This window comes from Centruroides vittatus, unplaced genomic scaffold, assembly GCF_030686945.1.
Source record: "Centruroides vittatus isolate TY-2023 unplaced genomic scaffold, ASM3068694v2 contig_742, whole genome shotgun sequence".
Taxonomy (NCBI): domain Eukaryota; kingdom Metazoa; phylum Arthropoda; class Arachnida; order Scorpiones; family Buthidae; genus Centruroides; species Centruroides vittatus.
Genome location: NW_027122478.1, coordinates 1,244,788 through 1,259,936, shown reverse-complemented (window position 1 = coordinate 1,259,936; position 15,149 = coordinate 1,244,788). Strand labels below are relative to the sequence as shown.

Below are 15,149 nucleotides of genomic sequence, written 5' to 3'. Positions count from 1 at the left end.
TTTATTATTTGTTCCTTTACAAGTATAATTGCCATATCTGAAGACTTAACCATTTCAATGGTTAAAACAATCATTCATTTTGCGAACTGTTACTGGGAATCAATTGATTCCCAGTAACAGTTCGCAAAATGAATGATTGTTTTAACCATTGAAATGGTTAAGTCTTCAGATATGGCAATTATACTTGTAAAGGAACAAATAATAAAGGAACAGTTTTACATAATTTTTCTGTTTATATTAATGATCAGCCGAAAACAGAGAAAAATATAGTTAATCAACTGAATAAAAATTAATGATGAAATTTGCCTTGTGTCCGAGTGAATACACTATATAGTTGGTGTTCAAGTTGCATATTTTCATCTAATTAATCAGAGTTGCATTTAAACAAATATAATAAAATACCAGTCTTCCTTTTTAACATCAATATAATTTTAAAATATCTACATCAAATTCATCCTTTATTGATTTGTTTACCTTGTTTGATACGCGAACTGTTACTGGGAATCAATTGATTCCCAGTAACAGTTCGCGTATCAAACAAGGAACAAATAATAAAGGAACAGTTTTGCACAATTTTTCTGTTTATATTAATGATCAGCCAAAAACAGAGAAAAATATAGTTAATCAACTGAATAAAAATTAATGATGAAATTTGCCATGTATCCGAGTGAATACACTATATAGTTGGTGTTCAAGTTGCAAAACAAGTACCGGCACGATTTCATAAATACTAGAATAGATGAAAATAACTAAAATTAAATAAAAGCTCCAGATTTACTCAATTTCATCTTGAGAAATTGACTGTTACCATTGATAGAGAGTGGATTTTTTAAATAAAAATGTCAAAAAGTAACTTTATGTAATGCTTATCTGAAAAATAACTAACCCTTTTTAAATTAATCTTTAAATATATTGTCCAAAATGTAAAATAGTTAAAGAAGAAAACTGCAGACAATTCAAAAAAACATTTTACATAAAAATTTATAAATTAGAGAATTTTCTAAGAAGTATATTATCATCCTAAATGTCTGTAATTTTTTAAAACTTTACTATGAATAACAATTACATAAAAACTATTTCTGATAAGGCATAGAAACATACCAAATAAAGGGAAGCAATACTAACAGTTTCTCATTCAAGTGGAATTTACTAATCAATCAATATTGGAAAAAAAAATATAGATCAAAATCATTCAGTAACCATTATAAATTCTTTTCTAAGTGATTATTTTTCAGTTCTTAGATAAATAATACAATGAATTAAATTAAAAATATCATAATTACTAAATAAATTTTTCAGATAAATATGAATTACAAAAATAAGACAACAATAAAGATATGTTTAGCCTTTGTGTACCTGTTTTTATTTTTCTATCAAAATATCCTTATCCTGCAGTTCTAACTGCAATTCACAATTTGGAAAACGTTTGTATAATCCTACTTAATGCACACTTTATGGGCAGTGTCTTCTAGCATATTTCAAGATGCATAGTTGAGAATATAAAGAAGATTGGAAATTCCTAAAATATTGTATAAAACACACACATATATATATATATATATAATATATATAACAATATAATCATCAAGAAACATTTTTCCACTCTTAAGTACATACAGATATCATCACATTAAATAATTTCTCAATGCTCAAAAATTTTTTAGTTTATTAAAGCATCTTAATAAAAGCTACTCCTTTCACTCATATCATGCCTGAAATATAAATTAGAGATTAAAATTATCAAAGAGCTATCAATAACTTTTCTTATAATGTAAGTAATAATTTAGCAAAAATATATTGAGAACAATTGTTAAACTTGTATACATTCTATATTTGCTTACACCATATTATTCCTTATAAGTATTAATTACTTTTGATGTTAATGATGTTAGAAAAATTACTAATATCAATTATCAATCAAGATCAAAAATAATAATAATTACATTACATAAAGCAAATAATATAACAATCAATAAACTTTTATTTGGAATGATCCCAAAAATAGCAGAGAAATGCATCGTCCTCTTTATAGTTTACAAATATACAAAGCTTTGCTCATGTTATTTACAGACTTCATATTACTAATATAAATTTTTAATATATTGGCTTAGCTTTAGAAAAATTAATTACTTTCAATTCTTATTTTCATTATTTAAATAAGAAAGAATTTGTAATATAGAAATTTTTAATAACTATCACCTTTAATTATTAACTATAAATTCAATTCCAAAAAGGTTTAAATATTAAGTTTTCTATATTTTAAGGCAGCAACAATTTACATACATCAACAACATGGTTGGATAAAGGAAAAAATTACTATTGATACTAAATGAAAAAAATGTCAAATATAAACATTTGCTACTAAAGAATTTACATCTGGTAAACATATAATTCTGTTATTTAAATAACCTAATACATGCAAATCTTGGGATTCTTCATCAGCTTTCAATGAAACTATTTCCTGTAGAAATCCAGTCTTTGTACCATTCTCAACATTAAAACACATTGATCCAACTCGCAAAATAACTTTTCCAGATTTTAAAATCTGAAGTTTTCCAATCAAACCATCAGAAATGTCTTTGAATATTTCAACATCTTCACTGTTTTCTTCATTCTGAAAATATTAAATTTTATTACACATTTATAGAAAATTTCAGTACTATAAGAACTAACCTAACACTATAAAAAAAACTTGTAAAAAATATATTTATCTGTGGCTTGAAACAAAAAATTTCTAAGTCAATAGTATTATTTTTAGATATAGTTATTATTGAGCTGCAATATGAAGAAATTGTAAACCTATAAAATCCCACTGTCGCCCAACTGTATGTCTTTCCTTAATCTTGGAAATGGAATAAGAAAGGTAGTGTTTTTTTATGCAGCGCTCGAGAAGTGCTTTACAGCAAACACTCCGAAACCCGTTTGTAAATGCAGCGCTGCAATGTAGCAAACTGTCTTTAAATGCTTGCTGCAAGGGATTGCTGCAGCGAAGACAAAGCAGCTTTGAACTATGCTTTTTTAGCAAAGCAAAATGGATGCCTCCACATCGCAAATGTTTAACGTCGTGTTATGCCACGAAGACAAACAAATGAATGTTACTGTAGATGAAAATACAATGAAAAAATTAAGTACAGGTAAATATTTTTATATTTATATACATTCTTGAAATAATAAAGTAAAATTTATCTGTTATTGGTATCGTTTAATTTGAATTAGGTTATACTGAATGATTAAATGGAAATATAGAACCAGTTTTTAATTTCAGCTAAGGAAAAACAATACCAAATAAATGATAATCACATTGTACACGTTTAAAATGTTTAATTTTAAAAATATGCTATATATTTTTCAGATGAGATGTTTCGAGAGAAATACTGCAAAGTGTTCTCATTTCACAATGTTGAAGGCACAGGTGAGACATGTTTTGTTTTATTATTCATTTAAAGAATCTTAGAGGCAACTATGATAAAACTGTAATACCGATGTAAATATATAAAAATAAACTATAAAATTTCTGTCATATATGTATTCACTGAAATCTCAAAATTTGAAATTTTCCACCACAGGTTCAACACTCTTGGAAATGGCACCCTGTCAGAATAATGAAACTGAATTAGAGAAGAATGTGAACAAGTTGGATTCTGTAAGTATTATATTTTATGAGTTTAAAAAATTATAGCTTACAGTATGAAGCAGTTATTTCTAAGTAAACAAGATCTGTTTTCTAAAATAAAACTATTTATTTTATTAATTTATACCTTTAACACATTTATTATAAAATACTTTAAGTTGGAATTTTTTTTGTGAATAGTCTTTAGAGTAAGTTTTTGAAAACTTAATAATTAAAGAATCTATATCAACAAGTTAATGAAAATGTAACATTTTATAGGAAACTACATGGACCACTTCCTCTATAAAAAAAGCTTATAGAGTTTTGCAGAGAAATGGACATGCAGTTTCAGAGTCCAACTTGCAAAAAAATAAAATTATGGGGCTGAATAGGACAAAGTCTAAGAAATGAAGGCTTTGGCATAACAACAATAGAGGCCAATAGAAAGTGGAGAAATTTAATGCTGACGTACAGGAGGAAAGATCAAATGAAATGATCTGGAGGTGGCCAAGTACCATTTTGGGAATTTCATGACAACCTGGACACTTTCCTTGCTTCAAAAGCAAATGTCAATCCTCCTCCTGGTACATTATCATCATCATTATCCTCGGCAACTGAAGAAAATGATGTTGAGGAAATAGGTGATGCTGTACTTCAGACGACTGCTTGGAGAATAAACAAGCACCACCAACCAAAAAAAGAAAATCCATCCGAAGACGAACCTCCCAAATGGTTTCGGGAGTATATACAGAAACAAAAGGAGGCTTATGAACAGCGCTGGAAAAAATTGGAAGAAATTGAAAAAGAAAAATCAAGCATTTTAAAAACTATTTTAAATATTGTTCAAAAAAACAAAGAAAAAAAAATAAATTTAAATAAAACGTTTATAATCAAATGTGTTTGTGTCTTAAACTGTGATTAAAAACTGGTTTTATATATCAGACCCAATTATAATGACAATCATTTCAACTTTCCCACAGGCAGGATTAATGTAATTCAGTTCTTTGCTAATTTCTCATCTATTCCCTAATCCCATCACACCCTGACTAAAAACAAATTTTCAGGATATTTTAGGTTTATACTTCTCTTATACCCTTCATATAACTTTGAATTTAGATTTATCTCCTCCCAGCTTAATCTAAGTCTACCATAGTTACACTTTAATTATCTCTTAATATATTTCTTACACTATCAATGTTATCCAGTCAACAACTTTTGTCATTTTACTTAGTTTTTACATAATTATTGAAATGAAAATATTTTTTGAATATGGTAAGAAATAAACTACTTAATTTTTGTCTTTTCATAATTTTGTCGATCAGATTAATTTAAAAAACATAAAAGAAAAGTATATTTTAGTAAACTAGAAATAAATTACAACTTTTATGTAAATAGAAAAAAAAGTATCCATTTGTTAACACATCCTTCATAGCTTACAGTAAATTAGTTTTTACTGTAATACTGAAACTAGTTTCCAAATGGGTTTGTTACTTTTAATTTGAAGTACACAGCTGAAACATTTGTTTTTTGTATGATAGAATTACCATTAGTTTTGTATATCACTCTTCTAAGACATTATTCTTTAAAAAAAAGGAATCAAACTTTCTATTAAAGAAAGCTTAATTGTTGATTCCGTTCTTTTTGTACAGGAATAAATAGGGAAATTCAATTTTTCCTTGGGTCAGGAGAAAACTTAGGAGCCCTTACAAAATTAATGCCATTTTTACTAACAGAAAATAAAAAGCTTTAAAACTGCTTTTTATTAAAGAAGCATTGTGTTTAATTTATTTAAAAAATGGCAAGAGGGACTCTATTCTCAGGCTCCTTACAAGCTCTCAATGGCTGTGTGTCTTGTAACTTTTTTCTTGGATTCCCAAACGTTTAAGCCCAGAAAATGCCTGATTTTCTATTTTCTTCCTTTGTTCATCAGAATGACAGTAATGTTGAGTATTTTGAACCTTAGCCAAATTTATTGTCTTTAATGGCCTCTGTGTAAAATTACAAATGCATTTTGTACTTCTGCAAAAATTTAATTCAACAAGAATATTATATACCAAGATAAGGAAAAAATGTTCAATAAAAGTAATTGTTTTTTTCCCTACTTTTGAATTTAAATAATCTAACTTAAAGCCAACAAGTGTAAATAAGCAAATTTTAAAATATGAACATAGAGAAAGCATGAAGCAATTTAGCTAAAAATTGTCTTTTTTCCAAGAAGCTAATCTTGGAAAAAGATATTTGTTGGTTGAAATGTTTCTACAGAGAACCCTTCATTTGATAGATGAGTGAATTTGTAATAAACATCTTATTAAGTCATTTTAACTTGCCCATCAGAGGTGTAACAAAATCTTCAATAGGAAACAGCAAGATGATGAATAAGGCCTAAAATACCCAGACCACACATGAAAATTTGAGAATGCAATCAGAATTTTAATCTGAATTGCTGAGAGCAGCAGGAATGTGTTTTAGCAATCTTGGCTAAGCAAAATTTTAAAAAATTTTAAAGTAAATAACTTAATAAACTTATATATTTTGGATAACATCTATACAAAAGTCACATGTATTGTGACATAAAATTTAAAATATTTTAAATGCAGAGAGTATAATTTTCTCTTTCTTTCATTCGTAAATAGTTGGAGGCATAAAAGATACCTGCTTATAACTAAATTCCTCAACAGATAATTGTTTGTTCTGGAAGAATAAAACTTTGTTTCTCTTGTAAAAGTGATTTTTAGCAATACTTTTTGAACCACTATATTAAACCTAACTGTGAAATGATTAAGAATTAGTAAGGCAACAGTAACCTATTTCTTCTACAAGAGCATGTTTAAAAGTACAAATTGTACAGTTTTTCTAGCAAAATTCAGCACTCTGTGGCTAAAGAGTCAAAAGCAGCAACAAAATAACTAAAATTCTTTAGAAAGCTCTTAGAGTCATGTCCCCTAAAGATCTGTTGTCAGGGGTTCACTATCTGTGTGCAATTGCTACCAAATCCAATCTCTGTTTATAATAATTTGATATTAAAAGCAAAAAATATTTGTCATTTATTTTTGCAATAAAAACATTCCAGCATAAAAATAATTTTTATCAAGTTATTAATCAGAAAATTAAATAATGCTGAAAAATTTAGCATTGCTAATTTAACACAGTTTAAAAATTAAGTATAAAACAAATTAAATATCAATATTAAAATTTCAAAAATATGTGAAATCTTACTTTATTTGTACTATCGTTAGTTGTTGATTTTGATTCATTTAGCTTTTTATCATCATCCAAATAATTTTTCAATGGGCACATGGGAAATTGAAAGAAAAAGAACATTCCAGATTCTGTAAATAAATTTAAATCATTAATTATTCCTAATATTTGAAAATAAACATTTTAAAAACATATACATTAAATTTTGAAAACTTTCACCTGAATTATTATTATTAATTAATAAATCATTAACTGTTGTCTCCTCATCTCCATATTCTTCTGTCTTTACTTCCTCTTTTTTTATTACCGTATCAGTAGTATCTATTTCCATATCACTACATTCATCTTTAGGTTCTTTTTTAACTAAATTTAAAAACAATAAAGTTATTTTTTTCAAACAACAGACATTAATCTAAATTTTGTATATAAAAATTTATCTTTACTTTTAATTTTTGTTAGATCTGGTTTGGATTCTTCTTCACACTTCATTTGTGTAAATAATGGTAATTTCACTGGTTTAATGTCATCATATTCATAATCATCTCCAATAAACTATACAAAAATGTAAAATGTCACATTGATAAATAATATATTTTATAATAATATATATGCACTGTACCTACTTACATACAAAATAAAATATGATTAAAACATATCTTTCAAATTAATTTCTTGATAAGAAATGAAATTAATATTAGCTTCATTAGTTTCCTTAAAAAACTGTTAGAAAATTATAATTATTTATAATTTTTTATTTTTACAATATTTGCTATAACTATTTTTACAAAATTCCACTTTTAGTTTGTCTAATAACATAGTAAAATACTCAACAACAAATGGTGTCCCTGATTTATGAGTACAATTCATTCTTTAAAACATTTTGTAAATTAATTTTGAAAATAAGATGTTTTTTCAACACATATAACTGAAACAGTATCTTGTTCCAACATAAATCAGTCACAGTATTCATGTTTCTTAAATATATTAAAGTGTATAAAAACATATTTATCCTATCAACAAATGATTCCAAATAAAATAAAACTAAATTAAGTTATTAACCAATATAAAAATACCTAATATTAAAGCAAATATGAAATAACAAATTTTAAATAGATACATAAATAATCAGACAGGAAGAAAACTAATTAGTTAAAACAACAAGTAATATAAAAAGAAATTTTTTAAAATAAATTCCTACTTAGGTCAACAAAGAAAAAATTTATTTTAGTTACTTTTTATTAAATAATTACAATTAATATAAATATGTATATACATATGCTAAATATCTTATATAAGAGAAATTTTTGTCTGTCTCCTGTCATTGTTGGTCTGAAAAGTGAATGAGTAGTTCAAAGTTCGCTTTTTTCTCCTCACGCCCTCTATCGGTCCGAATCGGCATATTGCTGACGGGCGCCACAGTTTAAATTTAATTAATTAATGAATTAATATTGAAAAAACTGTATTAATATCAAGTGTCATCCACTACAAGTTTAAAAAAATGTATTTGAACTTGAGTGGATGAATAGAAAGTATTTTATTAACAATTGAAAATTTGAATAAACAAGATATAGGGAGAGTGTGAACTAATAGTAGGAATTTAAAAAACAAGTAAAAGACACAATGCGAGTGAAATGAAGAAAATACAAACTGGAACTCTTGAATCATATAATCAGAACTTGTGAGAATATCAATCTTATTGCATTGAAATTAAAATATTTTGATCTCATAACTATCAGTTGGAACTCAGTGTATCAACTATTTCATCTCATAAATGGAGAAGAGATATAAAAGTAAACAGCTCATTTATTGTACGAGAATTTCTATACAATCGAATACTTGTAAATAGAAGTCATATCACATATAATACTTGATAATTTTTTATGAGAAAGCAAAGGACTTTCTAGTAAATAATCCTCAGAGGCAGCTGCATAGCAACCTTTAGAAATGGGATACCATCACTCCTCACTGAGATACAGTAAATGCAATTTTCAAATTACTATACAATATTAATGTATTTTATTTATTGTTTTTGTGTTTTCATTTATTATTTAGAACATTTAATTGTAATATTTTTACGTTATATATATTGACTATTTAAGTTTATCAAAATGAATATTGTATAGGGCCTGGGAATGGATAATTCACTTTCCATTATTTCTAATGGGGAAAATTCATTTGGACTTCAAACAATTCAAAGTTCAAATGGCATGGAATGAATTAAATTTGAAATCTGAGACACTACTGCATTAATGATGCCATATAATTAGCATAACACCACACTGTCATTATTATTCCAAGTAATAGTATGATGTTATCTTCTGAATTATCTCTTATTTTGAACTCGTTACACAATAAATGCACATAGTTTGAATAATTACAAGCCAATGAATTTTATTTATTTTATGAAATATAGTTGGTCTTAAACTTTCTGTCAGTAGTGTATATCTTGGTTTAAATATCTAATTCAAATATATAAAATTAAAATTATTTATTTCACATTAAATCTCTAAATTTATTTCATTTTGTAAAATCTTAACATTTAAAGTTACTAATTGGGATTCCACTTAAAAACAGTGTGCAATTCAATACATGTGAAGATGCATTCTTTATTGAAATGTTTGTTTGTATAATTTTTATCAGCAATTTTCCATAGAAACTGACTATTATACTTATATTCTTAAATGAAGATTATTTTAAAATAAAATACAGGTACTCCTCACTTTACGACCGAGTTCTGTTCCGACAACTATGTCGATAAGCGAATTGGTCAATAATCAAGGAGCTTGTGCTGGGAATATAGGATCGTTGTAAAATTATACAAATTATGCAACAAACTTCAAATTTATTCATAAAAAGACTATTATAGTATGCTATTAGCCTCTTATAGTATGCACAAATCTATTATAGTACGCTTAATGTGCATATCACCATTCGCCACTGACCGACACTCAAGCTGGCAAGTGGGATTCCCCGAATTGCCGGTCGAAACTCGATTGGTCATTAAGCAGATAGGTCGTAAAGTGAGGAGTACCTGTAATAAAAATAATGACAAAGTTACGTTGTTATACAAAGATGGAAATTATTCTAGGACTGTGTTAATTTAAAGGAAACCACCTATTAGAATAAAAGGTCTGTTCAAAGTAGATGTATACTGACAATGATTTACATAATAAAAAAATCTCTAATATAATTATATTAAAATGGTGAAACTATATGAATGAGGTTTTAGAAAGAACTTAATCCTAAAACTAAATTTTCAAATTTTATATATTTTTGCAGTTCTAAACAAAATATATAACATTATTTATTTGAAAATGAATATTAGAATTCTAATTTTAAAACTATTTATTGAAGGAATTTATGCATAAATACTACAGAAATCCATTGATAATATATAATAATACAGTAGAGAGTCGTTAATCAGAACCCCGGTAATCGGAACGATTTTCAGTCGGACTGTGTTGTGCTGAATCAAATGTTTTTGATACTAGATTTACTTCTAAAGTATAATTTTCATGTTTTTATATTCTTCAATATATTTATTTTGTTTGTACAAAATAAAGAAATAATTTTTAACGATACGATAGCCTCGATTATTATTATAAAAATTTTCGTTAGGCTTAAAATTGACGAAAATTCAACACGAAGCGACACGCAATGGAGAAAAATTTGAACATCGGACAGGTTAATGTCTTTTTTCGTACATAATTGGTAATCGGAACAAATCACTAATCTGAACAACCCCAGTCCCCAATTGATTCCGATTAACAACTCTCTACTGTAATAAATCTCTAAATATCTTACGTCATCTTTTAAAAGATTTTTTAATTTTTCTTCTTCTTCTTCTTTTTCTTCTTTTGTTTGTACTGAGACGGGAGTATATTTTGGAATTTGCGCACTATTTTCATCAATATTTCTTGAAGTATATTCTATTAGAAAAGTTATTTTATTTAATTTTTAACTATTTACTGTAATGTTTGATATTACCATAAAAACTATTTACAAAATTACTAAATCAATAAAAATCATTTAAAATACTGTCATTCAGACTTTACATTAAAAAATATAATCTTACGATAAATGATAATTTACAGTGACATTTGTTTAGATCAAAATAACTTTCTGAAAATAACAAGATGTTATTTTAAAACTACAAATATAAAAATATATAAAATTACATCACAAACTAAAATAATGGATTTGCAAAAGTAATAATAGAAAACTTAATCAGAATTTGAGCAATGGAATTTTACTTGAAAATAAAAGTATAGAGAATAAAAAGAAAGTAATACTTAAAAAATAATAAAAGATAAATGCAATTCATCTTTTACTATTTTTTAATTATTATTTACTTACAACATTGACTTAATGCAATGTTGTAAGAATACTTTGCATATACAACATCTAATGCAGTATATACAAAGCTCACAGACATCAGGTAATCTTGGGCTCAAAAAGACTTCCAGAGTAGCTCCAATTTATTCAGTTACCAAGCTATTAATTAGTTTGGATTTGTAAATTTGTAATATTTACTGTCATATTATTCACATGTACCTGTTTTAAATTTATCTACTCTTTCAACGTGTCAAAAAGTAATTACAGAATAATAATAATACGGAAACTTCTATTAATGAAAAGGAACAAAGGAAAGCAACAACATTGGCAGGAAAAAATCATCATATGCAGAATTGTGTAAAATAACTTTCAAGTTCTTCAACTCTATCATCATCTATTGAAGTGCATTTAAAATTGTAAGTTCAAAATTTTAGGTTTATCTGATATACTAAGAAAACTTTTAAAGAAATATATGTTTACCTCTTTTCACTAATTGCGCAGAAGGACCTGCAGCAAAAACACCTCCTTGTGTTTGTATAAGATCACCTCTACCTCTACCTCTACCCCTTCCATGTTCACGTCCACCTCTACCAAATCCTCTACCTCTCTCACTTCTGTTAAATTTTGGCTTATCATATTTTTGTTGTTCTTGAGATCTAAAATAATATAGTGATGAATAAATATTTTCCAAAAACATATGCCATAATATATTCTACACTCACACTTCTTTTGATTGTTCGCGACGTACAGGAATGTTTGGAACAAAAACTCTTTTCTTAGCAGTAGTTACATCACCAACTCTATTTGAAAAACAAAAAATAGCAAATATACTCTACTTATGTACATTCTGTACTATTCTAGTCAAATCATTCATATACTATTTCAACATTATTACCGATTACGTCCTCCACGGAAATTTTTTTCAAGTATATTTAAGACCTGTAAATTTCTCTTGTTATTTACTACACCGGGGTCTTTTTTTGCTTCTTTATCTGAATTCATGCTATAAGAAAAGCATAAAACATTACTTAAATAACTAGTATTAAATGAATTAATTAATATAATTATTAAGTAGTACAGTAGAGCATCGATTATCCGACTCAATTGGGGACTGGGGTTGGTCGGATAACTGAAAAGTCGGATAACCGAAAAGTATGAAAAAATACATTATTAGTATAGTGTATTAGACCTGGTTTAAATACTAGCCTCCCTTTCAGGGTCGAGCAAGTGCTGCCAGCTAAAACATGCAAAAATTTAACAAAAATAATATTAAAGTAACCAAGACATAACCAAATATTGTAGCGCCACATCACTAGCGGACATTTGAATTTGCCGACTAGAACGCGGTCGGTTAACCGATAAGTCGGTTAATCGGGGGTCGGATAATCGATGCTCTACTGTAATTACATAATTGTATTACAAAATGTAATGAAAATTAGTTAATGTTTATTTTCATTATTACAGACGGCAGTGAAACATTTTGTTATTAAAAGAATCTACTTCAAAAAATATATATACAGTAAAATCTGTAAATCAAAATTGCAGTGTATGAATATTCTTTCTAGTTTGGCAGGTTTTTTTTTACATAGAAAACTTCTCTGTTCTGAAGAATTTTTTCTTGTTTAGGCAGGTTTCAGTGTATATATATATATATATATATATATATATATATAATATAATATACAGTATATATTGAATATACACATATAAGAAAGCAATTATATATTTACTAACGATAATACTGTACTTCATTTTCCAGATGGTCAAGTTCACTTTCCATATATTAATTAAAAAAAAAATACATATAAGTTATGTTTGACTAAATAACCAACTTCTAATGCCAATTTTGTATTAAAATTAATATTTGTTTAAATAAGTTTATTATTATTTTACTAAGAATAACTGAAACAGAAACTTATACTATACACAATTCAACAATACCAAGTTAAAAAGTATTAAACCATGCAGGTATTTTATCTTTATTAAGATTAAAAACAAGCAACATCTTTAAATATCACCATCAGTGAGAAATATTTTAGACAGCAAAAAGTATCAATTTAAAAGATAGTAATTTGCACAATATAATTGAAATAAATAGCAGGGAGCAGATGTATTTACAAAATAATGGGTTGTTGCAAATGAAATAGCCATTTTTTAAAATTTAAACTTTCTGGTCTTGTAGTTCAACTTTTTTCTATGTGAACAGTGCTGTATGTTTGCAATTGAAAGAGCACACATATAATATGTGAATTTTAAAATGTTATTAACCGAATATTTAAGTAGCACACTGAACTGTTGGAACTGTTGGTTAAGATATGGAATTTCTATTCAACATGAGATTTGTATATGGTCTTCAGTGCCGGATTGTAGGTGATCGGTATAAACTTAGGTGGGGAACCATTGGAAGGAGGGGTGTGGGTGGAAAGAAGCCGTAGTGCCTCAAACGAGGTTCGAAAACGTAGTGCCAACGAGGTTCGAAAACGTTTGCGTTTTACAGAGAAAGAAGAGAGAAGCACACCGGTCAAAGGCATTAAAGTTGATGAGATTTGTAATGAAACCAAAAACGTTCAAATTTAAAAAAAAAAAAAAAATGCTCATTTTGAAACAACTGTTCATTTCTTAGTTAATAAATTGTATTTTATATCATTTTCATAAGCTTCACTATTATTTATAATGTGAAATATTTTTATTAAGATATTTAACTTAAGAGTAATTTATATATTTTTATTCGAAATCGAAAATAAAACCAATTGCAATCCTGATTTTAAGTATTGGGTAATTATTTCTATTAAGACCAAGTATTGTAATAAAAATACTTCTCAAAATTAAGTGAATAAATTATTTAAAATTATAAATACTGATGCAATTTCATCAAATATGTCGTAAAACTGTGTCAGAAAATAAATATAAAAAATAAATTATATATATATATATATATATATATATATATATATATTATATTTATGTATATATTAGTAATAAACTAATAACTTTAATGAATGAGAAATATATATTTCATTTATTATTGTTTATTGCAGACGGGCTATCGCATTCAATTGAAATATCTATTTTAATTTAAGAAAACAAAAACAATCTTTTATTTTGATGAGGAAATAATTTTCATCGCACTATACTTCACAATTGTCAAATTTTCTTTATATTAACGGATAAATATATTTTACTTACCTTAATTTTCGATCACACGAGTAAATCCCATACAAACAATATTGCAGCCACCACGTGCTCGTGTTCTATCAAATAACACGTGGCTCCATCAATTGCGTCATAAACTACATATCTCCAACTACCGGCGAAAGTTGTGAAGTATATAAAGAATATTTGATTTAAAATATTTATATTCGTAGTTACATTACCTACACTATTTAATATTATTTTATTGATATAAAAATTCAATAACGAACGTTTAGTATTAGTGATTAACAACAAATAAACATTTCTTCAATATTCCATGATATATTTTTTATGAATTTTTCATTTGATTTTTTTAAAATTCGATTTAATTAATTGAAATCGAAGAATTAAGTATTTAAACCACTTTTGTCTTCATTCTTTGTCCTATCGACACTAAGAAGGTCTTTCATTAAGCTCATTGTGGATTCGGTCAGTCCAACGATGGGACTAATGGAGTGGTAAACAATAACCGGTCTACGTATGCGGACGAAGCACCCTCCCCAAAAAATTCCTGAAGTTTTTTGACTCATCCGGATTCGTTCCCGGGTCCTTCAGAATAGTAGACTAACAGTGTAACAGTTCGATCATCCGGTCGCCTTATTTAAACCATTAGATAAGATTTTTAATTAATAAGTCATAGCAAAACAATTTAAAGTAATAACTAAAATATATATCTTTTCTTCGCGATACTTTTAATAAGTTTAGAATCACGATGCCCAACCTACGACCCGGGAGCCACACCCAGACCGCGACTTAATACTATCAGACTGGAGAAATTTCTGTTAATTTCTTTCACAAATACTAAGCGAATTTT

General features: G+C 26.9%; 1 protein-coding gene across 1 annotated transcript; it reads right to left on the bottom strand.

The window, feature by feature from the left end:
• Positions 1–850: 850 nt before the first annotated feature.
• LOC136981054 (DNA-directed RNA polymerase III subunit RPC4-like) lies at positions 851–14,446 on the bottom strand. Its single transcript, XM_067277330.1, has 9 exons — positions 14,330–14,446; positions 12,039–12,146; positions 11,866–11,943; positions 11,624–11,799; positions 10,613–10,737; positions 7,252–7,360; positions 7,028–7,171; positions 6,827–6,939; positions 851–2,614 (listed from the first exon to the last, which is right to left on the bottom strand). Exons 2-9 carry the CDS (start codon positions 12,143–12,145, stop codon positions 2,342–2,344), a joined length of 1,125 nt encoding a protein of 374 aa, XP_067133431.1. The 5' UTR covers position 12,146; positions 14,330–14,446; the 3' UTR covers positions 851–2,341.
• Positions 14,447–15,149: the final 703 nt, after the last annotated feature.

What these genes read in the sequence shown, in the direction of transcription:
- LOC136981054 (XM_067277330.1), bottom strand. Translation starts at nt 12,145, where the DNA reads ATGAATTCAGATAAAGAAGCAAAAAAAGACCCCGGTGTAGTAAATAAC. An exon ending in TGCGCAATTAGTGAAAAGAG is followed by an intron (nt 10,738 to 11,623) that starts GTAAACATATAT and finishes CTTTTCTAATAG; the next exon opens with AATATACTTCAAGAAATATT. An exon ending in AATTAATAATAATAATTCAG is followed by an intron (nt 6,940 to 7,027) that starts GTGAAAGTTTTC and finishes ATTTATTTACAG; the next exon opens with AATCTGGAATGTTCTTTTTC.